General features: G+C 43.4%; 1 protein-coding gene across 5 annotated transcripts in view; it reads left to right on the top strand.

The window, feature by feature from the left end:
- EPSTI1 (epithelial stromal interaction 1) overlaps positions 1-27,760 on the top strand; it is a 139,078-nt gene that overhangs the window by 4,974 nt on the left and 106,344 nt on the right. For 2 of the 5 annotated variants that reach the window (XM_008260007.4, XM_051850665.2), the window contains exon 1: positions 26,249-26,940. The exons of 1 other annotated variant lie outside the window; for it this stretch is intronic. In XM_008260007.4, the coding sequence (XP_008258229.3) occupies positions 26,363-26,940 (578 nt within the window). In that variant the 5' untranslated portion in view covers positions 26,249-26,362. Of the gene's footprint in view, positions 1-26,244; positions 26,941-27,760 lie in introns of those variants that run through there. 2 more of the 5 variants (XM_051850664.2, XM_070048761.1) reach the window with 2 other exon arrangements.

Genomic DNA, 27,760 nt, shown 5'->3' with positions numbered 1-27,760 from the left:
TTCCATCTGCTAGGTCACTCCCCAAATGACCACAATGGCCAGAGCTGGGCAAATCCAAAGCCAGGAGCCAGGAGCCTCTTCCAGGTTTCCCACACAGGTCCAAGGGTCCAAACACTTTGGCCGTCTTTCATTGCTATCCCAAGCCATAGCAGAGAGCTAGATCAGAAGTGGAGCATCCAGGACTCGAACTGGCGCCCATATGGGATGCCAGCACTGCAAGCGGTGGCCTTATTCTCTATGCCACATTGCTGGACCCTAGCTAGGTATTGAACCACCTTACATAATAAGTAAAGATATTTAGAATTTGTATTATAAGTGAAGGCAGGCATAAAAAAACATTGAATCCACTAGTGACGTGATCAGATCTACATGCCATGAAGATCATCCTGGTGATTATTTTGGCAAGAATGGGCCAAAACTAGAGGAGGGAGATCAGCAAAAGAGTCAACATAATAATATGAATAAGAGATGTTGAGATCTATATTAGGTCAATGGCAGCAGGCATGGCAAGAAGGAGTGTAATGACTTCCATTGTCTTCTTCTTTACATTCAGTCTTGCTTAGTTCATCAAACTGACTGTGTTCTGCACTCTCTGGTTGGGCCCTGATCGACAACCCAAACAATGCTTCCCTTCACTCTAGCCAGATGTTTTTCGTGTATGGGCACTTTACCCTTCCGGGACATTGAGATTACAGGAAAACTTTGCTAGGTGTTTTGGAGAATGCATCTTCTCTTCAGCTGGACACAGAGAAGCATGAAGCCCTGATTGCAGTTGGTAATCATTTGGCAGCCAGGAACGAGGGTGGCCATTTAATTTATCATCTAAAATGAGGTCACATTTGAGACCAAGAATGCTATAAATAATTGCATTAGGATAATCATTGTAACTGGGACTGTCCAACAAACTGACCCACATGGTTTTCCTACCATTAGAAGAGAAGCCAAGAGTGGGTGTTTGGCACAGTAGTAAAACCGTAAGTTGTGAGGCCTGCATCCCAATTGGAGGGCCAAGGTTCAAGACTCGCTGTACTCTTGATTCCAAATTCCTGCTAATGTGCACCTTGGGAGGCAGCGGGTGATGGCTCAAATAGTTGGATCCCTCCCACCCATGTGGGAGACCCAGACTGAGTTCCCAGCTCCTGGCTTTAGCCTGGCCCCTCCCTGGCATTTTGGGAGGGAGTGAAGCAGCAGATGAGATCTCAATCTCTCTCTCTCTCTCTCTCTCAATTTCTCTCCCTCTCTCTTTTAAATAACTAAATAATTTTTAAGTAATTAAGTTACCTTTGAAAAAGGAAGAGGAAGGAGGCACGACCTTAGGATGAAGCAAACATCATTGAAAACCATGATGAGATTAGAAATGGGTCTCTGATGAGATTGTTCAGCTGCTATATGACACTTCGCTTGACATCTATCCCATCTCTGAACATTTTTGTTATGAAAGTAAAACCTTATTTTTCTTCAGTTTTGTGTTTAAAGATTTAAGCATTTAAAATGTAGAATTAGCATAATGAACCCTCACATCCAAAAAATCCAGATTCAACAATTGCCAAGATCCTGCCACAACTTTTCATTTATTTTTGGTTTTCTGACAAAATATTTTAAATCAAGTTAAGACATCTCACTTTGAATATTTTAGTATGCCTTCCTACTAAACATGGGCATTTTCTAACATCACCACATCATGGATATGTTTCCTTGATTATTACCAAAAGAAACTTAAAAATCTGATTTGATCATGTCAGAATCCAGACTTCACACATAGCAGTAGATGATTATATTACATAAATCTCATTTAATCAAGCAAAAGCCTTTTAATCAACATTTTTAAATATTCATAATTTTTTGTGACAACTTTCATCTTATTTTAAAAACCAGGCTTTAGTTGGATTATCTGCACCTGCCATCAAAGCAATCTAACTGATCCAAGGGGGTGATGGTAAGAGATACATCAGGAAGATTTGGGATTAGGCAGATAAGCCGGATAAGGAAAAGAGAAGAATCCAAGGTTATTCATATATCTCTTCCATTAATAACTACTGAGGTACAAAACATACATAGAATAAGAGAGTCAGGATTAGACTCTGAGGACTCCAAGACTCAAGGAGGAAACAGTGTGGGTAAGGATAGGGGTGAGGTGGTAACAGAAACTACAAGTTAGACACCAGAAAGATAGAAGATGCCAGGAGGGAGTAAGCTCATGGAATACAAGGAAGTTTCAAAAGAGACGAAATAGTGAGGAATGCCAGGCACCCACAGATAAATAAGGTAAGGGGCCAGTGTTGTGGCATAGTGGATTCATGTCATAGCTGTTCCACTTTTGATCCAGCTCCCTGCTTATGGCTTGAGAAAAGCCGTGGAAGGTGATTCAAGTGTTTGGGTCCCTGCCACCCACTTGGGAGATCCAGATAAATCTCCTGGCCTTCGTGGCCATCTGGGGATTGAACCAGCAAATAGAAGATATCTTTCTCTCTCTCTCTTCCTCTCTCTCTGTATCTCTTTAAATAAATAAATAAAACAAATTCTGCTAGATTTTGGGACTAGGTTGTCACTGCTGAGTGGAGCAAGAGTAATTTCATTCATTTCAGAGTGATTGTGATTACCGTGCATTGTAGAATATTTTAGAAAGTAGTCTAAAAATTTGTAAGGATAAGGGCAGGTATTGTGGGGCAGGGGGTTAAGTTGTTGCTTGGGACACTCACATCCCATATCAGAATGCTAGTTCAAGTCTCTGCGACTCTACTTCTGATCCAGCTTCCTGCTAATTCATCCTGGGAGGCAGTAGTAGTTGTGTTCCTGCCACCCATGTGGGAGTCTGAATGGAGTTCTAGGCTCCTGGATTTGGCCTGGCTCAGCCATGGGTATTTGATGAGTGAAACAGAGAATGGGCAATCAATCTCTCTTCTCTCTCTCTCTCTCTTTGCCTTTCAAACAGATGAAAATAAACTCTTAAGATAAATAAAATAGAATGGAAAATCATCAAAAATAAAAGCATGAGGAGAACAGTGGCGATCCTTCCTCCCTGTGTGTTGAAGTCAGACAGTTTATACAGCAAAAAGAGAAAGAAAAACTAGCTCATTTGGATTTTATCATCAATCATATGATTGGGTTTTCTAAAATGACTATCATTTTGTGACTGCTTGGATATTTGGTAACATACAAGGATTCGTGAAACATGGAATTAAAAGATAAATTTGTTTTGGTGCAAAGGAAATTGAATTCCCCATATAGTTTTTGCATAATAAGGATTTTCCATAAACTTTTTGAAGACCCCTCATACTTAGCCCTTAGGAAACTATGGCTGTAGCCTTAAAGTAGGAAGGCAGTGAAATGCTCTGCCTATTTCCCTTTAATAATGTTTCACTGAACTCCAAAGAACAAGAACAGAGGAGTGGTTTCAGGGCTTTATTTCTAATCTCAAAGGCAATTAAAAAAAGAACAAATGACTCTAAAGGATGTCATGAGGGGATAAACCGAACAACAACATGTGTTTATTTTTTAACATCTACGTGTATTTTTAGTTGGCTGACACCCAAGAGTTAGCAAGTTTGTCTTGGCCAATGTCAAAGGCAGTGGAAGAAGTGTCCATCATGGAAGTGTGTACCGTCTAATAGAGGAAAATGGGTATCTACATCCTGTAGATTTGTCTAATGGTCACCCAGAGCAGCGTCTGCTGCTCAGCTGCCAGCTCAGATAATCCCAGGAAAGGAGAGCTGGCACCAGTACACATATGTTGTTTTCTGGAGCCAATTTGCATTCTGTGCTTTTGTCTCTCTGATCCAAAACAGCATAAACAATGCCAAACCCGGTTTTCTGATTATTTTCAGGCTGATTGAATCTGGCACATGACATGGTTTTATCTAATTAACCCACATGTGGTACAAAACAAAACAAATTTGAAATGGAAAGCTCTTTCTGTCTTTATTGAAAGACGGAGGTGAATATGTAATTATTTTGTCCTCGTCTCTCAGCCAAATTTATAGCTAAGCAAAGAGGTCTTTTCTACTAGAGAGCAAAACAAGTTCTGTGTACTACCTATTATAATTAAAATGTATTATGCTTTGCATTTCCCCAAATCCAGCCCTTCCCTTTTCCTCTTCTGTCCTGAAGAAATGTAGAGAAGATATATTCCTAATAAACAAAAGGGTTATTATAAAAGGAAAAAAAAATTTCTCAACACACACACACACACACACACACACCGCTTCTCAAACTAATTCTCCAAATCTCTGGACACCAACTGTTTTCTACAATTAAATTCTGACACTAATTATCCCAGAGTTAGCTCAGACCCCAAAGGTTAAGGGCTGAGTCCCACAGGACTGTCTCCATTCACAGGCCAATTGCAAGTCCCAGGTTTCCACCTGCACATCTATGTGATGGGCTACAAATTGGGGGTTTCTATGACCCCTTCCTCAAGTTTGATAAGTTGCTATTTTGGCTCATAGAACTCAGGGAAATATTTTGTTGATTCTTAAGAGTTTATTTTAAAAAGACACAACTCAGGAACAGCCAAGTAGAAGAGATGCAGAAGACAAAAGAGGGGGGTTGGAGGTACAGAGCTTCCACGCTTCTAGAATACCACCTTCCCACCACGTCCATGGGGTCATTTGCCCAGAAGCCCATGGTTCAGAGGTTTTATGGAGGTCCCACGAAAGCATGATTGCCTAACTCATTGATCCTTGGTGACTGAACTCCCTCTGTAGCTCCTCTCCTCTACCGTAGAGTTGGGGAGAAGGCTGAAATGTCCAACCCTCTCACCACATGGTTGATTCTTCTTGCAATCAGCCCCTAAGAGTCATTAGCACAGACCCAGATATAATTGAGAGGTGCTTATGAATAATCAAAGATGCTCTTCTCACTCTGTCTCTCAGGAAATATCAAGGATTTAGGAGCTGTGTGGTAGGAACCAGGGATGAAGACCAAATGCTTATTTCTTACATTGCAGTATCATAGGCTGGTTGTCAAAAATAGTCTCAAAACTAGCTGAGGGAGTGTCTCAGATTTTGAAGAAGACTGTCAGGCAAAGTAGATTTGTTGTTGTAGATTTTCCACACTTAACTCCATCATAAGATGGTGGCCTGAAAGCAGGCATCACATTCCTCCTCTAGATTTTCTTCAGCACACCTGACGCAGGTGAAAACTATTCCATGTCGATGTCAGCAATAACATGCTCACAGTAGGAAGTGTACATATCTATCATTCATCTCCCAAAGAATTAACTTCTGAAGTGATACTAATAATATAAAGTGTGCTAAACTTAATCCTTTTAGGCTATAGGGTTTGCAATAACTTGGTTGGTATCAGCCCCATGGGTAGCCAGATCTGGGTATGGGAGTTATTTCAAGCGGTGCGGCTTCCTGTATGCAATGGGTTGAGGAATGGGGCAAGGTGGTTGGAGGTGGAAGATAAGAGAGTGGGACTTGGCCAGAGCAAACACAATGCACTGTGGAACCAAGGTCAAGGAGATGATCCACATGGTGAGAAGGGTAGTAATATAACACAGGATTGGGAAAATAGGTAAAGTATTTGAAGATAGCAGGAATCAGGTTAATAATTTTTCAAAATACAGATATGAAAAAGGGAAGACAAGAAAAATCGTGTGGCATTGAACTACAATTGTTATAAAATGAATTTTATGTTTATATAAATGTGTTAGTTTTCTATTGCAGCTGTAACAAATTACCACGAATTTAATAGCTTTAAACAGCAGCCATTTGTTAGCTCACAGTTCCTTAGGTCAGAAATCCAAGGGAGCTCAGTTGAATTCTATGTGCAGGATATTATAAGGCCAAAATCAAGGTGTTAGATAGACTGAGCTTTTATCTGGAGACTCTAGGAAAGAATCTGCTTCCAAGTTCATTCATGCTATCAACAGAATTGAGTTCCTGGTGGTGGCAAGGCTAAGATTCTTATTTTCTCCATGGCTGTCTGCTGGGGCTATCTTCAGTGGCTGTGAGCACCTGCATTGCTCATCCCATTGTCCCCACCCCCAATCTTCAAGCCAGCGATAGCACATCAAGCCATTGTGCTTCAGGTCTCTCTGATTTCCCTTCTGCTCCTAGCAGGAGAAAACTCTCTAGTTTTTTTTAAAAATCAATTTATTTATTTGAGAAGCAAGGATATCCAGAGAATGAGATATAGAGAGTTTCAATCTACTGGTTCACTCTCCAAATGCCTGCAATGCCTAGAAAGCCAAGGCCAGAGTCCTGGACTCAATCCAAGTTCTCCCTGTGGGTAGCAGGAACCCAACTATTTGAGCCATCACTACTACCTCCCAGAGCCTTTAGCACAAAGCTCGAATCAGGAACTGGAGCTGGGAGCTGAACCTAGGCACTGTGATGTGAGACATGAGCATACTAACTGACGTCTTAACCACTAGACAGATTTCCAGCCCCAGCCTCTCTGTTTTCAAAGAACCCACTTGAATATAAGTAGGTCAAGCTTGCCTAATATTTTTTCTTTTAAAAAACTTTCAATTTAAAGATAGAAAGAGAAAGAGAGACAGAGACAGAGATCTTCCATCTGCTGATTCACTCCCCAAATGTTCACAATAGCCAGCCTGAACCAAACCAAAGCTGGGCCTCCAACATGCGTGGCACAGATCGAAGTCACTGAGCCATCACCTGCTGCCTCTCAGGGTGTACATTATCAGGAAGCTGGGATCAGGAAGCAGATCCAGGACTCAAACCCAAGCACATCAGTTTGGGATATGGGCATCCCAAGTAGTGTCCTAACTACTATTTGTCAGATGCCTGGCCTTTAAATAATCTTAATGTAAAATTATTTAGGGATTTAATCATATCTGAAATATGATATGGATATCAATGTTTGAAAAATCAAAAGTCAAAAATTTTAGAGAAGTTACTTTTAGAGTTTTGTCTACCATATAATCTAATGGTCTATAAATATCTACATATTAATCATCTTTTCATTACTATAATGAATTATTTGAGGCAACCTAACTTGATAAAAAAAAGAGGTTTATTTTGGCCTATAGTTTTGGAGGTTCATAGTCCAAGATCAAGTGGGGTCACTTGATTCTGCCTATGGTAATGGTGTTCTTGCTGACAATATATTACATGGTCCAGGACATCACATGGCAAGAGACAGGGAATATGAGTATCTGTCTCTGGTTTCATGTATCTGTGTCTATTTCTATGTGGTCTTTCTCTTTATATCCTTATAAAGTCACCGGAAGTCAGTCATGAGGGCCCCACCATAAGTGACCTAATCTAATCACTTCCCAAGTCCCCATCTCTAAACATCATAATTAGATTAAATTTCTACCCTCTTAGTACCATCAACATAAGACTTTAGGGACAAAGTTTGGATTGGGGGGGCAAATATTAAAACAGTAACCAATAGATGGAGAAATAGAGACCTATATATGCAAACCTATTTGTGTAGATATGCACATGTTTCCTATCTATGGCTTCTGAAGAGGGCCAGTAACAATGACACCCCTGTAAAAATGGGTAGACCTGGCATGCAAAACTTGGTTTCTAAATACCATTCCCCAATCCAAGAAAACCTAGCCTGTGGAGAAGCAGAGGATTCCGTAGTTGAGGCAGAAGAAGTACAAGATAAGTCTGGAACAGCTTGTACCAGGAAGTAAGGAAGTGCTCAAGGAATGATGGGACTTTTCAAAAGAACACAGGGCCCTCTCATTGGCCAAATGTGACAATCAAAATAAATAATGACAGTAATGGATTATAAGCCACTGAATAAAATAGCATCCATGATCCTTATTTGTACAAATGATACAAAAGGGAAAAAGGAAAGCACTTCCTTATTGCAGAATGCCTGCTAATAAGTGTGGAAGGAGTTAGAAATTACTATTTCACAATCATAAATGATTCAGGCAGAAAACATCAATGGATACTAAAACCAGTGGGTAAAAGTTTGATGAGGAATAGGATATCTACAGAGCTTCAAAGTATCTGCTCACAAATTGCTTATCAACTGCTTATTCATTATTCAATAACTGCAGAGTAGAGAAACCCAGCGTGGACCATCTTAACCCAGTGATAACCGTGAACACTGCCAAGATGGGACAAAACAGCATCATACATTTCTTAATATCATGCACTGAGAAAAACATAGCATCTCCTCTGTGATATGCCTGCCAAAATGCATACCTTGATTTGAATTTCGAAGAAACATCAGACAAACTCAAATTAAAGAACATTCTTCAAAGTTAATCACCTCTTTTCAGAAACGTCAAAACCATTAGCGACAAAACAAACTGTGGACTTCTTTCAGCTTGAAAGTGGTCAAAGAGACATGAGACCTAAATGGTCCTAGATTGGAACCTAGGTTATGGAGAAAAGAGGGAAATGGGAAAAATTTGCATTTTGTTATGAAGGATTTATTGGGACAATTGGCAAATTTTGAATGGTGCTTGTGGATTAGATGGTAGCAGTATCAATATTAACTTTTTTTTGACAGGCAGAGTGGACAGTGAGAGAGAGAGACAGAGAGAAAGGTCTTCCTTTGCCGTTGGTTCACCCTCCAATGGCTGCCGCGGCCAGCACACCGCGCTGATCCGATGGCAGGAGCCAGGTGCTTATCCTGGTCTCCCATGGGGTGCAGGGCCCAAGCACTTGGGCCATCCTCCACTGCACTCCCAGGCCACAGCAGAGAGCTGGCCTGGAAGAGGGGCAACCGGGACAGAATCTGGTGCACCGACCGGGACTAGAACCCGGTGTGCCGGCGCCGCAAGGCGGAGGATTAGCCTAGTGAGCCACGGCGCCGGCCAATACTAACTTCTTGATTTTAATGGGTGTACTGCAGGAGAGTATCTTGATGTTTAGAAAATGCACACTGAAGTATTTAAGAGTATGGGACAATGTAATCACAACTTAGATCCAAATATTTCAGAAAAATGTATGAAAATCTCTGTGGATTGAGTTGTACCTCCTCAAAAGACATGTTGAAAATCTAACCTCACTTCTATGAATGTGGCTTATTTGGGAATGAGGCATTCGCAGATGTAAACACATTAAGATGAAGTAACACTGAAGCAGGGTGGAACCTAAATTCCATGATCTGTGTCCTTATTTGGGGGGTGGAGCGGGGGAAATTTGGAGAAAAACACACAGGGAAGGCCTGGTGATGGCAGAGGCAGAGACAGCAGTGATGCTGGCATAGGTCAAGGAATACCAAAGTTGCTGCAACCACCAGAAGGCAGAAGACAAGCATGCAACAGATTCTCTCCCAGGCACCCTGCCAACACGATTTTGGACTTTTGCCCTCCAGAACTGTGAGATACTCATTTTCTTTGTTTTCAGCTATCCAGTGTGTGGTAATTTGCTAAGGCAGTCCGAGGAAACTAACACGGACCCTCTGTGTGCTTGCTCATGTATGTGCTTTTCTGAACTTGAAAATTCTGAGCAATCATCTGAAAGAAATTTCCAAGAATGTATTGCCAGGTCATGTATGAAGATTTTGCCGTTTTTCTATGCACATTTTCTACGCACAAATCTTTAACCCAATGGGAATGTTGCATACGGTATCATGATCTTTTTTTCAGCCATACTTCCTCACTCTGATATATTCTTTAAAATGCCCAACAGGATAAAACAAATGTAGAGAGAGAAATAGGGTTTAATAAAATATATTTGAAGTCTGCTTTTTTTTAGTTTGTTTTTTTGTTTGTTTGTTTGTTTGTTTATTTATTTATTCATTTGAGAGGTAGAGTTACAGACAGAGAAGGAGAGACAAAAGGAAAGGTCTTCCACCTGCGGGTTCACTCCCTAAATGGCACAATGGCTGGAGCTGGGCCAATCTGAAGCCAGGAGCCAGGAACTTACTCTGGGTCTCCCACGTGGGTGCAGGAGCCCCAGTACTTGGGTCATCTTCTACTGCTTTCCCAAGCCAAAGCAGAGAGCTAGATCTGAGGAGGAGCAACTGGGACATGAATTGATGCCCATCTGGGATGCCAGCACCACAGGTGAAGGCTTAGCCAACCAAGCCACAGCACCGCCCCAGAAGCTTGCTTTTGTAATTAACACAACACAGGTAAAAATACACAATGATGTCTGACACCCATTACTAGTACATTAAATACGTATGTAAACACATGTATTAATTATTACCCAATGATTTTGAGTTCTTTACATCATCTTTAAAATTGAGAAACATTTTTTTACAAATTATATCAGGATAAATAATGCAATAATGTGGGGCCAGAGATAGTGGGTAAAGCTGCTGCCTGCAATGCTGGCATCCCATCTGGGCTCCTGTTCGTGTCCTGGCTGCTCCTCTTCCAATCCAGCTCCCCACCAATGTGCCTGGGAAAAGCTATGGAAGATGGCCCAAGTGCTTAGGGCCCTGCTACCCACATGGGAGACCTGAAAGAAGCTCCTGATTCCTGGATTTGACCTGGCCCAATCCTGGGCTGTTGCAACCATCTGGGAAGTAAACCAGTGGATAGACTCTCTCTCTCTCTCTCTCTCTCTCTCTAACTTTTTCAAACAAATAAATACATCTTTAAAAATGCAATAATATAAAATTTCTATCCTCTAAGCCCTCCTGTTGAGAATATATGCATTATCTCTAAAAATGTTATAATCTCACTAATACATGCTACAATACTACTTGTAGGTTCAGATTATTGAGTATGCCATTGCTAAATTATTAAATAATAACTATAAAAAGTACTCTATACATTTTTACATGGAATCACATTTGGCCCTAAAATTCAGTAAAGCAAGTGAGTAGGAGAGGTTTTACAGGGAAATGAACAGAGTTTCAGAGGACTCCAGAAATTTTCTCAAAGCTATGTCACTTTTAAGGAGAAACGACAATATAGGAGACTTCCCTGCTTAAAATTCCCACAATAGCAGTGTCAGTCATCTCTTTAGAACACACAGTAGCATCCCAGCAAGAATTAAACACCTAGTTTGAAGGACAGACTGGTGATGCTAACCACACACTAACCTACCTACTACTACTTATAACTGGATTAATTTGCTTGCTCAGTTTATTTTCCCAATGGGTTTCAAAGTCAACCTTGGCATTTCATAACCCCAAAGCATGTTTTCCTTGGAGTGATTATGCTGTAAGAAGAAAACGCTAGCATCACGATAAAGCATTGCCGACAAAAACGATTAGGAAATAGAAAACAATATAGTTTATTTGTGGTCATTTTTATGTATCTATGTTCATTTCCTTTGAAAAGTAGACAGAAAAAGAGCATCCATTCACTGGCTCACTCTCCAAATGCCTAAAGCAGCTGAGGCTGGGCCAGGCTGAAGTCAGGCACCAAAAATTCCATCCAAGTCCTCCAAATGCTTGAGATATTACCTGTTGCCTCCCAGGGTATACACTAGTAGGTAGTAGGAATTGGAAGCAGAAGCAGGACTCAAACCTAAGCATTCTAACAAGGGATACTGGCATCCCAAGAAGCCTTTTAACTGTTGCACCAAATACTTGCCCCAACAGTGTGTTCTTGTTTGGGTCTCAACTTGGTTTTGTGGCCAGATTCTGCATGAATATGTGAGATTTTGAGGCAATGTTTCTGGGATCACCTTAACATAAAGTAAGAACCGAAACTTCTATCTAATGATGATGTATGTAATGCAAATGGTGCTATGTTTCTAGCCATGGTTACTTTATTGAAAACAAAGGGGACTTATGTGGATTTGCTCCTCAAAATACTTTCATTGGTCACAATTCTGGGCCACAAAATCCATCTCATCAATATGATTTCCCTGTGTACTCCAGCCACAAGGACAGTATAACCATTTCAGGGTCAGCTGCATGAGGTTAAAATGGAACCACATTCTAGCAGTAAATAAGCCAGAAATATGTTTGGAAGACATCCTGAAAGTGCTATCTAGCCAGTTGGAAATTTCTTCATCAGTAAACAATTTTTCCATCCTTTCTTTCCTACATTCTGCTGGAAAGTATCAGGTATAAACCTGACTACCATAGCCTGCATCTGAGTACACTCTGTGTACATGTTTCATTAGCCTGGCCTCACTGACTGAGGACACGTCTCCTATGTGATACATCTTGCTTTGACACAAACTACAAAGGGCCAACTTGTCTTTCTTGCACATGTCCTTGTGTGCCTAATCTAGCAGACTGAAAAGTGACTGTTGGGTCTCCCAGGTCTCTCTCTTTTCTTTCTGGGTCCTGACAGCAATTCACAGAGTTCCTTGACTGCTCTCTGGCACAGCCACCTACAGGTTGTGTGTGTGTGTGTGTGTGTGTGTGTTTTCTAGCAGGCTAGACAATAAGCCAGAGGCTTGAACATTGCCAGGCACCGGTAAAGTATTTATGGTGTTGTGCAGACACAGAGAGGAATAGGCTCAGGCCATGAGCCAAGTTCCTTAAACCCTCATGAGCACTTCCTACCCTATACCCTTGTTGCATATTCATGTAAGCAGGTATGTCAGTTTTCTCTGTCCTAACTGTAGGCTGCAGCCCTCTGTAAGTTTCCCTAATAAATGCTTTGGATGAATCACCCTGGCATCTATTGCTTCTTTCATTGTAAACCCAAGTCGCCTCAACTGAGGATGATTTGGGGGACTCCTCTGGGAGAACTTCCTTGCCTCTGCTTTTGTGGCAACTCCAGTCATGGGTTCAGTGGGAAGAAACAATGACCTGCTAGTAGGAACTTAAAATACATACTCAATACTTTCCCCTATAATTTGTCTATTTTTCAGCCTCTGAGCTGTCATTCTGTCTCAGTTTAGTAACTCCTCTCTAAGGTCTTTCCAAACAGAAAGCAAATAAAGAGTTGCTCCTAAGTGTACTGACAATGAGCACTTACTAACTGCAATGTTTTTCACTTCCAGTGGTGGTATTCAACCTCAGCTTCAAAAAGTCCAGGAAAATGTCTATTACAACAACAACAACAAAACCTCTGCATAGATTCCAACATTTTTGGCACCAAAGTAAATTTCATTTTCTTCCATTTTTTTACAAGGTTTTTGAAGTATTCTCGTACACCAGAGACTTTGGGGAGCATTTAAAATCCTGGAGACCAGGCTCTGTCTCAGAGCAATTAAGGCAGAATCCTCGGAGAGGTTCCAAGTCTTGATGATGCTAAAACTTCCCAGATGATTCCAAAGTATAGCCAACATTGAGAACCATTGAGCCAGCTTATAGAGCGCTGGTTTCCCAGTTGCTAGTCTACAGCTTTTCCATGGGGATTGTGCCAATGTTCTTCATGAGACTTAAGATGTGGAGGTACACATGTGTCTATTTATTCTTATGCTCTCAGTGTTGACCCCATAGCACTAGAACCTTCACCTGGCTCGCTAATGTCCACCTGTGGGAACCCATGCATTCTTTCTAACTGATCTGCCTGGAGATCAGGTGAGCAGGGAGAGAACTCTAGTTCTTTGTCAATATCCTCTCTTCATCTATAGCTATCAAATTGCCTCTACAATTTAAAGCTAGGGACAAGGCCACCTCAATTCTCTTTTTGATGTAATCTCATTGCCTAAGTAATTTTTAGGGACAAGGCCACCTAAACTCTTTTTAATCTAAACTCACTGCTTAGGTAATCTCATCCAATCACCTGGCTCTAAGTACATGCCAAGTGATAATGAGTTTCCAATGTCTCTCTTCAATTTACACATCAAGCCTGAATTTCTACTTTAATAATTTACTGTGCTTGAATGGCTAGTGGGTTTTTAAAATATAATACATCCGGCCGGCGCCGTAGCTCACTAGGCTAATCCTCCGCCTTGCGGCGCCGGCACACCGGGTTCTAGTCCCGGTCGGGGCGCCAGATTCTGTCCCGGTTGCCCCTCTTCCAGGCCAGCCCTCTGCTGTGGCCAGGGAGTGCAGTGGAGGATGGCCCAGGTGCTTGGGCCCTGCACCCCATGGGAGACCAGGAAAAGCACCTGGCTCCTGCCATCGGATCAGCGCGGTGCGCCGGCCGCAGCGCGCCGGCCGCGGCGGCCATTGGAGGGTGAACCAACGGCAAAGGAAGACCTTTCTCTCTGTCTCTCTCTCTCACTGTCCACTCTGCCTGTCAAAAAAAAAAATATATATAATACATCCAGGGACCGGTACTGTGGCGTAGTAGGTTAAGCTTCCACCGAGGCATCCCAAATAGGCATCAGTTTGTGTCCTGGCTGCTCCACTTCCAATTCAGCTTTCTGCCTATGGCCTGGGAAAGCAGCAGAGGATGGCCTAATTGCTTGGGCCCCTACGTCTTTGTGGGGGACTTGGAGGAAGCTCCTGGCTCCTGGCTTCAGACTGGCCCAGCTCCAGTCATTGCAGCCATTTGGAGGGTGAATAAGTGGATAGAAAACTTTCTCTCTCTCTCTCTCTCTTTCTCTCTCTCCCTCTCCCTCTCCCTCTGTGTGTGTGTGTGTGTGTGTGTGTGTGTATGTCTCTCCCTCTCCCTCAGGTGGAAGCTCTGCCTCTCAAATAAGTAAATAAATACATCTTTTTAAAAAGATGAAATTGTTCATCTTTATTTAAGAAAAAACTTACTGCATCCAAAAGTGACCTCATGACAATACCCCTCCTTATCAAAAATGCCTCTCACATCCTTCCCCAGTTTAGTTCATGGTAGTTCCACCCTCCTTGCTATTGAGGCTCAAGACCTTGACCCTCTTTCTCTATGATTCACATGCAGCCTGTTTTCATTCAACTTGTAAAATCCTGTTCATTATACTTCTAAAATATATCCAAAATCTTGCCACTTCTCATCACCTTTTCTGTCATCACAATGGCCCAAGCCAGCATGTTTTGTTATCTGGATTATTTTGACCGTCCATCTCCCTGCTTCCACCCTTGCTTTCTGTATTGGTGAACATGGGCCACCATGTTCAATGCCATAGATTTAGACAACTGAGGCTTGAAGTCTGACGCCAAGGTGCCAGCAAGTTCAGGTCTGGAGAAGGCTCTCTTCTTGGACTGTAGATGCTGTATCCTCCCATGCCCTTTCTTCTACATTCACATGGAAATAGAGCTTTTACTTTCCTTCTTCTTATTAGGCCTAGTCCTCATGACTGCATGGAAACCAAATGATTTCCCAAATGCTGCCCTCTAAATATCATCACACTGGGGATTAGGGCTCCAATGTGTGACTAGTAGGGGACACAAACATCCAGTCTTCAACATTTTACTTAGGTCTGTTCTCAATAAAGCACAGAATGATCTCATTAAAACATGTTATATCCTGCTGATCCTCTTCACAAAATCCTCCAGACACTTCCTGTTTCAGGCAGCAACACAGCCAAAGGCTCTACTGTGCCTTGGAGAGCTGTGGATGGTCTGGCTCCCATGTCATGCTTCTGTTGGTTTCTGCCTCCTCTCACGCTCTGCTCACATTAGCCTTTTGTGTTGTTTATTAAATACACTCTCCTGCCTCAGGGTCTTTGACTTTATTTCCTTTGATATGCAGCTGGATTATGTTTCTGACCTGCACCAGCGTTTGTCTATTTGGGTGTCTATTCTGATCGATCAGTGCCTGGAATTCTGATCGATCAGTGCCTGGATCATTTAGGTTGCTAAGTATTTTGACTGTCAAGGTGCCTTCATCTGAAATGCTATTCCTGTGTCCCCATACCCTTTGACTCCTTACTCAGAAGTCTTATTAAGACCTACCCCCCACCTGACCCCAATGTAAAATATTATGATTCAATTCTCATTCTCTTTTCTGCTGAAATTTTCTCTCCGTGTTACTTGTCTTGGTTCTCTAATACTGCATAACAAACTATATCAACATGTAGTGGCCTAAAACAACATTAAACATTTATTTTCTCAAACAATATCTGTGAGTCAGAAGTTCAGGAGCAGCTGAGCTGCATGTTTCTGGCTCAGTACAGTCAAGAAGTCAGCTAGGGTTGCAGTCATCTTGATAGAAGCCAGGGGTTACAACAAATAGTCCTGTTCAGTGTTGCAGGAGACTGCTTAAGGACATGAATACTGGAAGACAAGAATCACTGGAAGCCATCCAGGAGGCAAGCTAATACAGCACACCTAGACTAATTAAGACTACATTTCTTGGTCTCTCTTGAAACTAGGTTAAGGCCAAGTAACTAAATTTTGGCCAGTGAAATGTAAGTGTAAGCGATGAGTGTAACCTTGAGGTTGTACCCTTAGAGGGCCTGGACTCACCCTCCAGTTTTCTTTTCCCCATTTCACAGGCTGGGTTTGGAATGTGTTGGCTGCAGATAAGGGCAATGCCCCAGAGGAAGTACAGCAACACAACTGGTAAGACTAAGACCCTTGACACCACGTGGTCATTACAGTAGCCCTAGCCTGCATATGACTAGACAAGCAAACTTCCAAGCCCTTTAAACCATAGTTATTTTGAATTTTCACCATTGAAACTGAGTCTAATGAACATTTATACTATATTTTTTAACTTTTATTTAATGAATATAAATTTCCAAAGTACAGCTTATAGATTACAATGGCTTCCCCCCCATAACGTCCCTCCCACCCGCAACCCTCCCCTTTCCCACTCCCTCTCCCCTTCCATTCACATCAAGATTCATTTATACTATATTTTAACTATAACTAATTTCAGGCACCCAAGTGAGAGAGGTTAGATTGAAGTGTGGTAATACCCAGGAATAGCATGAGAAGTTTAAAGAATTCCAACTAATGTTTAGAAAATGGGGAATCTTGGGTCCGGCGCAGTGGCTCACTTGGCTAATCCTCTGCCTGCGGCACCAGCATCTCATATGGGCACTGGGTTCTGGTCCCAGTTGCTCCTCTTCCAGTCTAGCTCTTTGCTGTGGCCTGGGAGGGCAGTGGAGGATGGCCCAAGTGCTTGGGCCCTGCACCCGTGTGGGAGACCAGGAGGAAGCACCTGGCTCCTGGCTTTGGATCGGCACAGCGCTGGCCATAGTGGGCACTTGGGGGGTGAACCAATGGAAGGAAGACCTTTCTCTCTCACTCTGTCTCTCTCTCACTCTTTCACTGTCTGTAACTCTACCTGTCAAATAAATACATAAAAAATCTTTAAATAAAAAAAAATGGGGAATCTCAGAACTTCTTATATACAGTGTTACATTGTAGAAATAATATATCACAGTTTATTCATCTATTGTTAATACGCATTTGAGTAGTTTCTAGTCTTATGCTCCAATGACTAATGCTGACATGAACATTTTTGTTCATGGCTTTTGGGGAATTCAGTTATGATGGACATAGTTATGATAATTCAGTTATGATGGACATGATGACAGACAAAGCCAGAAGCTTGAATGGCAAGCTTTTGGTTATAAAGCAGGCTTGCCAGGTCCCAAGGCCCAGAGAGTACTCTCATTGGCTAGAGAAGGGTTAAGATCACCACCATGCCATCCACCAGAAACAAGAGTCCATATTTTTAGATCCACTGCACTCCAGGCTACTCCAGAACACACTCACATGGCTTTTGGGGAATTCAGTTATGATGGACATCTGGCCGTGGATAGACTAGATAATGAAATATTTAGCCTTTGGGCCAGCACTGTGGTGTAGCAGGTTAAGCCACCATCTGCAATGCTGGCATCCATATGGGTGCTGGTTTGTGTCCCAGCTGCTCTATTTCCTATCTAGCTCCTGCTAATGTGCCTAGGTAAAGCAGCAGAAGATGACCCAAGTGCTTGTGAGACCTGGATGAAGATCTTGGCTCTTGGCTTGCTTCAGCCTGCCTTAGACCTGGCAGGTGTAGCCATCTGGGGAGTGAACCAGTAGATAGAAGATCTCTCTCCCTCTCTCTCTCTCTCTCTCTCTCTCTAACTCTGACTTTCAATTAAATAAGTATTTTTTTTAAAAGAAATGTCCAGCCTTCTAAGATTCTGTCAAACAATTTTCAAAAAAGGTTGAACTAGTTTACAGATCTATAGTAGAACACAAGAATTTCAATTGCTTCATGTATTTGCCCACAATGGGTTTTTCTCTTTCATTTTAGCTGTTTTGTTGAGGTATAGAGGCATCTCATTACAATTTCATTTGCATTTCCCCCATGGGAAATGAAGAATTACTTTTCATATATTTATTAGTCATTTGCATATCTTTTTCATGTAAAGTGCTTGTTGAAGTATTTTGCCAGGCTTACTTTATTTTTTTTAAAAAAAATTTGTAATTATTATTTTTTTTGACAGGCAGAGTTAGACAGAGAGAGACAGACAGAGAGAAAGGTCTTCCTTTTCCGTTGGTTCACCCCTCAAATGGTTGCCACGGCCGGCGCACTGCACCAATCCGAAGCCAGGAGCCAGGTGCTTCCTCCTGGTCTCCCATGCGGGTGCAGGGCCCAAGTACTTGGGCCATCCTCCACTGCACTCCCTGGCCACAGCAGAGAGCTGGACTGGAAGAGGGGCAACCAGGACAGAATCCAGCGCCCCAACCGGGACTAGAACCCGGTGTGCTGGCGCCACAGGTGGAGGATTAGCCTATTGAGCAGTGGCGCCGGCCTTAATTAGAAGAATCTTGAACTCTAACCCCTGTGGTGTGACCTTGGGGAACTCTAGCCCTTAATAACAATGTTGGAAATATTGACTCCTGTAGGTCAAGCCAAACAGCAGAATTCTAGTTTGTTACTATTTTTTTTTAAAGATTAATTCATTTGAAAGAGTTGGGGGGGGGCGGGGAGACAGAGAGAGAGAGAGAGAGAGAGAGAGAGAGAGAGAGAGATTCCATCTACAGGTTCATTCCCCAGGTGGCTACAACAGCCAGGGCTGGGCTGGGCTAGGCTGAAGCAGGAGCCTGGAGCTTCATCCAGGTCTCCCACTTGTTGGCAGGGGCCCAAACACTTGGACCATCTTCTACTGCTTTTCCCAAACCATTAGCAGGGAGCTGCATTGAAAGTGGAGCAGCTGGAACTCAAATTGACGTTCAAATGGGATGCCAGCATTGTAGGCAGTAGCTTTATCCACTATACCATAACACCAGCCCTAGAACTCTAAGTTTGATTCATAGAAGTGGAACTCTTGTCAGCTTCCAGAAGATATTAGGATAGAATGGCACCACAAAATGTCTATTAATGCCAACAGAGCCCCAGCTTCCCTGGAAACTGTATTCCTGTGCCAATAGGCATTTATATATTGGTAAGTTAAACTAGAAATATTTATTTATTTTTATTCTGAAGGGACTTCAAACACATTATGGACATAACTCTAATGATTTAGCAATTAAAGGCCAAAAATTTACCAGAACTATGTTGTGAATACTTTGAGGATAAATCTAGGTATTATTAGAAAAATTTTTTTTGGAATTGATGGGTCAAAAATAATACCCATTTGTATTGTACCAAACTGCAGTTTATGAGCCATTCTCACATATGTTGTCTCCTTTGGGCCTCACACGGCTCTAAAAGGTGGATAGGATCAGTAGGGAGAGAATGATTAACAATTCTACTTCACCAATGAGGAAACCAAAGTTCAGGGAGTGTCTGGGGTTGCCTGGGGTCAACAAAACCGCCAGATGGCTTGGCCTGGTCTCAAGTTCATGTCTTCCACCTTTGTGTCCTCTACACTTTCCCCTTTTCTTATAGATCTGGTTATTTTTACAAAGGATTGTGAATAAGTTCACCAAAGCATTGGCTTCGATTTAAAGCATCAGAACAATTAGGAGTTCCCTAACAAAGGACCTTCTTGGAAAAGACACAGGCATTGGGTGAAAAATGGACAGTGCTTTGGAGAGTTTCTATTTGATTCATTTATCACAGCCAAAGAAACCCCTCAGGGGTTCTCCTTGCCAATGTCCCTGGCAGAGTCTACAGAAGTTTCCATAGAGAGAAGGGAAATTCCTTCCATCTCTGCAGCCAGCAAAGATCCTATGACACCCACTACATAGCATTGGAGCCCAGAGATGGCACCTGCTCTCCAGTCCTCAGATTGGAATTTACAAACAAGAACAGGTAATACCATTGAAAGCACATTTCTACATTCCTCATTTCCCCAGGCAACAGTAACTGTGCCATGTGAAACACAGAGAAGATCTATCTTTCCATTCTTAAGTAGATATTGTTCTTTGTGCTGTACTACAAAGTTCACTATCTTAATACTCTTAAAGCAAAGCTGTTTTAACCCAAATTTAGCACGTTTACTACCTGTGAAATTTTGACAAGTTGTATAAAGCAGTATCATTGTGTAGATCATTTGATCATGTAATTATAGGGATGAATACTGGAGTGATAAGGTTTTTATTAATGTTGACTCTGAAGGTTTTTATTAATGTTGATTCTGATGGGTTTAGAAAGTTTGACATAACCTTTGGGTTTTGGAAAATAATACACAGCTGCTCGTTGCAAAAATTATAATAAGGGAAAAGACTCCAGATTCTGAGTATTGTCAAGAAATATTTTGTTGCAATTGTCTTCTAAAATGTATAGAGCTAGATTTTGCTTCTGAAGTCCTAAGCTCAAGTTCTGCTTCTGCCATTAATTTGTACATGATGCCGGTAAGTCACGTGGCTTCTCTAAGTTTCTGTGTCCACATCTTTACAGTGAAGTACTTAGGTGATCTTAAACATGAAGCCAGAATAGAGGTTCTGGTTGTTTGCTATTGTATCTTCAGGGAGTGAGGCAGTGGGTAGTATGTGCTTACTACTTAGTAAATATTTCTTGTATGGACTTATGGTGACTCACAAGTGTAGCATTCCACAATTTCATGGTAAAATTTGAAGAATTTCTAAAGCCAATGAAATTATCACAGATATACTCTCTCTCTCACTCACACACACACACACATATACACACACACTGAGATGATGAGCAGCAGGTGATTTTATGTAATTCCTTTGTTAGAAGACAGAAGAAAGCTTATGACATAGTTACTGCCCTAAATCTTTTGGGTTAATTTAAATTACACTGAAGAATCAAAATGATGGAAGCATGATTCTTCAGAATTTTTAAAAGCAAAGATTTTTCATAAGATACTTTATGATTGGAAAAAATTTAGTTTGTGTATTTCTTCCTAAATATTTATACACATGAATGAAGGCACAATCCAAGGCAAGTTACTTAAAAACCAGTTACATATTTCCATTTATTTCTTTGACACATTAGCACACATCAGCAGTACACCAAACTGATGAAGCTTCTTTTTGATTTGATCATATCTCTTAAAGCTCTTTGGACTGGCTAAAATTGATTTTCTTGTTCCTGAATTTCCATTTCCCAATGAGGCCTCATTTTACAACATTTTCCTTTGCACCCTTTTCTTGATTCATTTTCTTTTTACCCAGCTTCCCTCTTTCCCAAACTGTCTTTTTGCTCAGATTAAACTAATTTACCTAAAGGAAGGAATAAAAGTGGTTACTTCCCAGAAGCAGTGATATTTTAAAAGAAAACCATTTCCCAAATGAATCTATATTTGGTCAGATTTCAGACAAAATAACAAGCTCACTAGATTTAAGGCTCTTCTCCTGCTCCTTAAAACATATTCCCAGGTTACTGTCTAGGACAGTGCTTTTCCAGATCCTTGAAGCCAGAGAGCCAAGGCATTAAGCAAAATTAGGCAGCAGCGCAGTGCACAGAAGAGAGAAGGAGCTAAAATATTCAGTTGAAGAGGGGTTAGGGGTCTAGAACGCCTCCTGCTCAGCCTTGCTTCTCTCATTAACCATTGCTGCAGAGGCACATGCCTCAGGACAACCCCAGGAAAAGGCCACTCCCTGGTGTCACACAAGCGCCACACACAGAAGGTGAGAGAATGAGCCGCAAGTAGATAAGCCACTCTCAGGCATCTGCAAGGAACTTGGGATGACTAGTCCAATAAGAAATCACACTCATTTTTTTTTTTAACACTTTGAGAAGGCAGGAAGACAAAAAGTGAACAGAGTCAGGTTATTCAGATTTTGCCTACTATCCTTTACTTTTTTTTTTTTTTTTAAATTTTTGACAGGCAGAGTGGACAGTGAGAAAGAGACAGAGAGAAAGGTCTTCCTTTGCCGTTGGTTCACCCTCCAATGGCCGCTGCGGCTGGCGCGCTGCAGCTGGCGCACCGCACTGATCCGATGGCATGAGCCAGGTGCTTCTCCTGGTCTCCCATGGGGTGCAGGGCCCAAGCACTTGGGCCATCCTCCACTGCCCTCCCTGGCCACAGCAGAGAGCTGGCCTGGAAGAGGGGCAACCAGGACAGAATCCGGGGCCCCGACCGGGACTAGAACCTGGTGTGCCGGCGCCACAAGGCGGAGGATTAGCCTAGTGAGCCACGGCGCCGGCCAGTCCTTTACTTCTACCTCCTGTTTGGAACCTGGCTGTGGGACGTGGAAGTATCGCATGATACATATGGTCAACCAAGAGTTCGTGAAATCAGCATTGTTATTACCTGCCTCCTTAGGAGAACTGGTTTCCCCCTCACTGGGCTTTTCCCTTCTTCAAATGTTAGATTTAATTCAACCACCAAACACATCATTTTCTCCCCAGAAGTAAGAATTCCAGGGGTATTTTCCTAGCAGAAATGATTTTGAAGAAGTGGCCTCTTTTTGCTGAGCTCTGCACTTTCATTTCCCACTCCACAGGGTCCTGCAGATTCTGTCACCTTCCCCTCAACCTTGTCCCTCTCCTGGGTTAATGTTCTGCCACCTACCCAGGCACTAAGCTAAAGCCACAAAGACATCATGGAAACAGCAACCATTCATTCACTGGCACTTGAAGACACACATAGATGAGGATTTTTTAAACCTCCATGCTACCGTCATTTTGGGTAGGAAAATTCTCTATCCTGAGCCTGTTTAGCAGTGTTTAGCAGTGGCAATGGCCTGGAGATGCCAAAGGCACTGACCCCACCCTAGGCTTCACAATACCAAATGTCTCCACGCGTTGTCCAAGGTCTGCCAGAGGCAAAATCAACTCTGAGAGCCACTGATGACCACTCATGTGGATACTGCTTCTGCCTGGCAAGGTCCTATAGAGTGAGTATTGGAACTGCACATTAAATTATACAGATAAGGAAACAGGGTCACGGAACAAGGACTTGAATGTGGCAGAGCTAGTCTCAAAGAAAGTACAATAAAAGCTACTTCCCAGGGGCCAGCACTGTGGGTAGCAGGTTAAGCACCATATAGGTGCTAGTTTGTGTCCTGGCTGCTCCTCTTTCCATTCAGCTCCCTGTTAATGGCCTGGGAAAGCAGCAGAAGATGGCCCAAGTCCTTGGGTCCCTGCACCTGTGTGAGAGACCTAGAAGCTGCTCCTGGCTCCTGGCTCCTGGCTTCAGCCTGGCCCAGACTTAGCAGTTGCAGCCATCTGGGGAAGTGAACCAGTGGATGGAAAACCTCTCTGTCTCTGTCTGTCTATCTTTCTCTCTCTTCGTAACTCTGCCTCTGAAATAAATAAATTAATTTGAAAAAAGCCACTTCCCATTCTCTGCTGTCTCTGGTGCTAAATTCTCCCTTGCATCGAGAGTGTGTTTTTCTTTTTAATCCATTTTAATCTTTCAGATGGCATGTCTTGATCTTACCGTCTGATTTCTATTTCCTGTGCAACTGCCTTAGCTCAGATGTCTGCTTCCCACCTCGATTCTAGTAAGCAGGCTCTTCGTTTATCTCCCTGATTTCAGTCCCTTCATCTTTCAATCTTCCTTTCACATTCCTAGGAGCTGACTTTCTCAAACAGATATGATCACACAACTGCTTGACTGAAAAATCTGTTTTCCATATAGCTTACAGCAGTGGTTCCCAGAGGGTGGTCCTGGGACCAGCAGTATTGGTATCACCTGGAAGTTTATTAGCGATGCAAATCCTCAGGCCCTGGTACAGACCTACTAAATCAGAAACTGCAGGGTACAGACCCAGAACTGTTTTAACAAACCTTCCAGGTGGATTTTTTTTTTTAATATTTATTTATTTATTTGAAAGTCAGAGTTACACAGAGAGAGGAGAGGCAGAGAGAGAGGTCTTCCATCCAATGGTTCACTCCCCAGTTGGCTGCATCGGCCGGAGCTGCGCCGATCCGAAGCCAGGAGCCAGGAGCTTCTTCCGGGTCTCCCACGTGGGTGCAGGAGCACAAGGACTTAGGCCATCTTCTACTGCTTTCCCAGTCCATAGTGGAGAGCTGGATCGGAAGTGGAGCAGCCAGGTCTTGAACTGGCGCCCATATGGGATGCCAGTGCTTCAGGCCAGGGCGTTAACCTGCTGCGAGACAGCGCCGGCCCCATCCAGGTGGATTTATTTATTTGAAAGTCAAAGGAGAGAGAGAGAGAGAGAGAGATCCTCCATCTGCTTGGTTCACTCCCCAGATGTCCGCAACAGCCAGTGCTGGGCCAGGCCAAAGCCAGGAGCCAAGCAGCTCCATCTAGGTCTCCCACATGGGTGGCAGGGGCCCAAGGGCTGGGACCATCTTCTGCTGCTTTTCCAGGCCATTAACAGGCAGCTGGATCAGAAGTGGAGTAGCCAGGACATGAACAGGCTTCTGTGTGGGATCCTGGTGTCACAGGCAGCAGCTTTACCTGCTACCCTACAATGCCTGCCCCAGATGCTCGGGACATGGAAGAGCGTCTGGCTTACTCGACAGAGCTCTAATGCCTCCAGATGGTACAGGAACCCTGACTTCCTTTCCAACCAAGTGCTTTGCCATCACTTTACCCTCCTGTCTCCCTCACGCTTGCTGACCTTTCAATTTCACTCTTTTCATGAGCTATCAAATGTGTATTTGTCTTTGTGCTCCAAGCACCAGTGGTAGGAGACAGCCCAGCTCCTGAGTGGCTTACTAACCTGGGCTGGGGGCACCAGCCATGCCACCCCAGTTGGAGTTAGGTATACACCATGCCATTTTGAGGCGCAAGCCTCTGCCATCATGTCTCTTCCTTTGTGCTGAATTGCTATGCCTCATTCTCAAATGCATCTTTTCCCGAATTAGTAGTAGGATTAATCCCTTCTTCTGTGTCTGCTGGCCTTACACATCTTACGCTTTGTTCACCTGAGATGCAGATTCTGGGCAGGAAAAGCCTTCTCTCATCTTCACAGAGCCAGCACTGTGACTGTGAGATCAGCCTGGCAGCCCCCAGAATCTTCATAGAGCTTTATAAAAGTATGCATGCCAGAGCTCACTCCCAGATCCACAGAAACAGAACCTTGCAAACCTGTATTTTAAAAATATCCATACTGGGGTTGGCACTGTAGCATGGGGTAAAGCCACTGCCTGCAGCACCGGCATTCCATAAGGGCGCCTGTTCCAGTCCCGACTGCTTCACTTCCCATCCAATTCCCTGCTAATAGGCCTGGGAAGGCAGCAGAAGGTGGCCCAAATGCTTGGGTCCCTTCACCTACTTGGGAACCCCAGAACAAGCTTCTGGCTCCTGGCTCCTGGCTTGGGATTGACCCAGCTCTGGCTGTTGCAGCCATTTGGGGGAGTGAATCGGTGGATGGAAGATCTTTCTCTCTGTCTCTGTCTCTGTCTATCTCTCTGTAACTCTGCCTTTCAAATAAATAAATACATAAATAATATCTTTAAAAAGTCCACACTAGCGGAATATCCTGGATAGAACAGTTTTTTTTTTTTAAACTTTTATTTTATTTATTTGAAAGGCAGAGTTATAGAGAGAGCATGAGACATAAAGAGAGATCTTCATCTACTGGTTCACTCCCCAAATGGCCGCAACAGCTGGGACTGGGCTAAGCTGAAGCTGAGAGCCAGGAGCTTCCTCTGGGTTTCCCATGCAGGTGCAGGGACCCAAAGACTTGGGTCATTTTCCACTGCTTTCCCAGGCCATAGCAGAGAGCTGGATCGGAAGTGGAGCAGCTAGGACTCACAGGCGCCCATGGCGCCCATACAGGATGTTGGCATTGCAGGCAGTGGCTTAACCAGCTATGCCACAACGCCGGCCTGCAGCAGGTGTTTAATTGCCTTTTCTTTATGGTCTGAACAATGTCTTGGCTGGGCTGGCCAGGATCAACCTTACCCATCCCCCAGCTTTGTGGTTTCCTCACCTCTTCTTTCTATTTCACTTTCCATTTCCTCTAACTACAAAGTATCTGCAGTGATAACAGCTGAATGGTAGTCATGACTGGTAAAAGGCAATTCTTTGTTCACATGACTTTAGTTCCTGGCCCAACTCCTGGTGCCTTAAAGGTTCATATTTTTCAGTCTCGGGCATCCAGCAGTACCCTTAAATTAAGGCTGTTGAACAGTTCCAAAAGTAGAGAAGTACCTCCAAAAGTTCCTGAAAAAGCATATTTAAAAGATAAGTATATTTGGAAAGAAAGAAAGAAAGAAAGAAAGAAAGAAAGAAAGAAAGAAAGAAAGAAAGAAAGAAAGAAAGAAAGAAAGAAAGAAAGAAAGAAAGAAAGAAAGAAAGAAAGAAAGAAAGAAAGAAAGAAAGAAAGAAAGAAAGAAAGAAAGAAAGAAAGAAAGAAAGAAAGAAAGAAAGAAAGAAAGAAAGAAAGAAAGAAAGAAAGAAAGAAAGAAAGAAAGAAAGAAAGAAAGAAAGAAAGAAAGAAAGAAAGTTGAAATCCAGCTATGGTCTTTTCAGAATATGCATTTTCCACGAACTTTTTGAAAACCCCTTGTATCTTTCAGGGTTTTAATTTCCTTGCGGGGCTACAAGCTCAGGGGTCGTCCTTGGCTGGTGATCATGGTTATGCTTGTGTTTCCCTGAAGTTGGTTGTGAGGTCTGGAAGTCACTCACCTGCAGACTGGCTCAACGCAAAGTCCCCGAGGGGCGTGGCCAGCTGTTCTGCAGCTGAGGGGGGAAACGGGAAGTTGTCCGGGCCGGCGTTGCAGAGAGCGAGAAATCGAAACTCAGCTGTTAAAACCGCTGCCCCAGTCCTTTGGAATCGCTTTGGAAACTCGCTAGGCGACCCAGCCCTCAACCGTCCCGCAGCGGCTGCGCTCACGAGTCCTAGGTTGGGAGCCATGGGCACACGCAGTAGGGTGCTGGGCTCTGGGCTCCGCGAATCGCCAGCTTCTCGCCCGGCCCAGGACCCCAGTGAGCGGCACGCGGAGCACAGCCCCCTGCAGGACCAGAGACGGGGTTTGGAGGCGGCGCCCGGGAACGCAGCAGCGCGGGCCACCCCGCAGCACGCGGGCCCCAGCCAGTGAGTATTTAACAACCCGGCTTTGGGCTGGGAGCTCAGGCCCCAGACTTGCTTTCTTCCAGGCAATTTCTTGATCTTTGGGGTTTGAAACCACAGGGGCCCAAGAAAAGGGGTTTTGAGAGACGGAAGCAGTCCCATTTACCTAAGTTAATCTGTGAGTTACCTGGTAACAACAAACTGTAGCCTGCCTGTTTGCTGTCCTTTATTAAGCGTCCCGGCACCGCGTTCCTTTCAACAGTACTGGCCTGATTCTCATGACTGGCTAGCAGGGGCGGGGAACCTCCAGTCCCTGGGTCATATAAGGCCCGCCAGATAATTTGGTCTAGCACTGCCAAGGCAACCGTTTGCAGGTGGACTTGAAATTGAAATCTATGGCAGGCTCATTTTTACATTGATCATCTTTATGGCTCTTGAATGATGCCAAAAATATTGAAATGGCCCTTGGCAGGGGAAAAAAAAAAAGTTTTCCATCTCTGCAGGATTGAAAGATATGGGAGTGGGGAGATGGCAGCAGAGCTCACACCCCAACTAGGGTGAAGGTATGTTTTCCCTTTGCGTTTTAAAGAACTGGTTCCCAGACAGAATCATTATATCAGATGCCAGGATAAGGGTCAAGAAAGGGTGTGTCCTGAACCTGAAGGAGCAGGTTGACTCTTTCCAAGACTCCCAGATGAACTGGCCTCTTCGGACCAGGGGAGCAGGGCTGAGAGAGTGTGGACTCCAGCTACCAGGAGGTGGCGGTGCACCTGGTCCCTGACCTTGATACCTGCCCGAAGCAGGAACAGGTGGATGCACTGCTTCTTGTCCCTTGATTCAGGGA

The sequence above is a fragment of the Oryctolagus cuniculus genome, chromosome 9, assembly GCF_964237555.1.
Source record: "Oryctolagus cuniculus chromosome 9, mOryCun1.1, whole genome shotgun sequence".
In the NCBI taxonomy this organism is placed as follows: Eukaryota; Metazoa; Chordata; class Mammalia; order Lagomorpha; family Leporidae; genus Oryctolagus; species Oryctolagus cuniculus.
The sequence above is the reverse complement of the archived record's forward strand: the minus strand, read 5'-3'. Positions and strand labels throughout refer to the sequence as shown.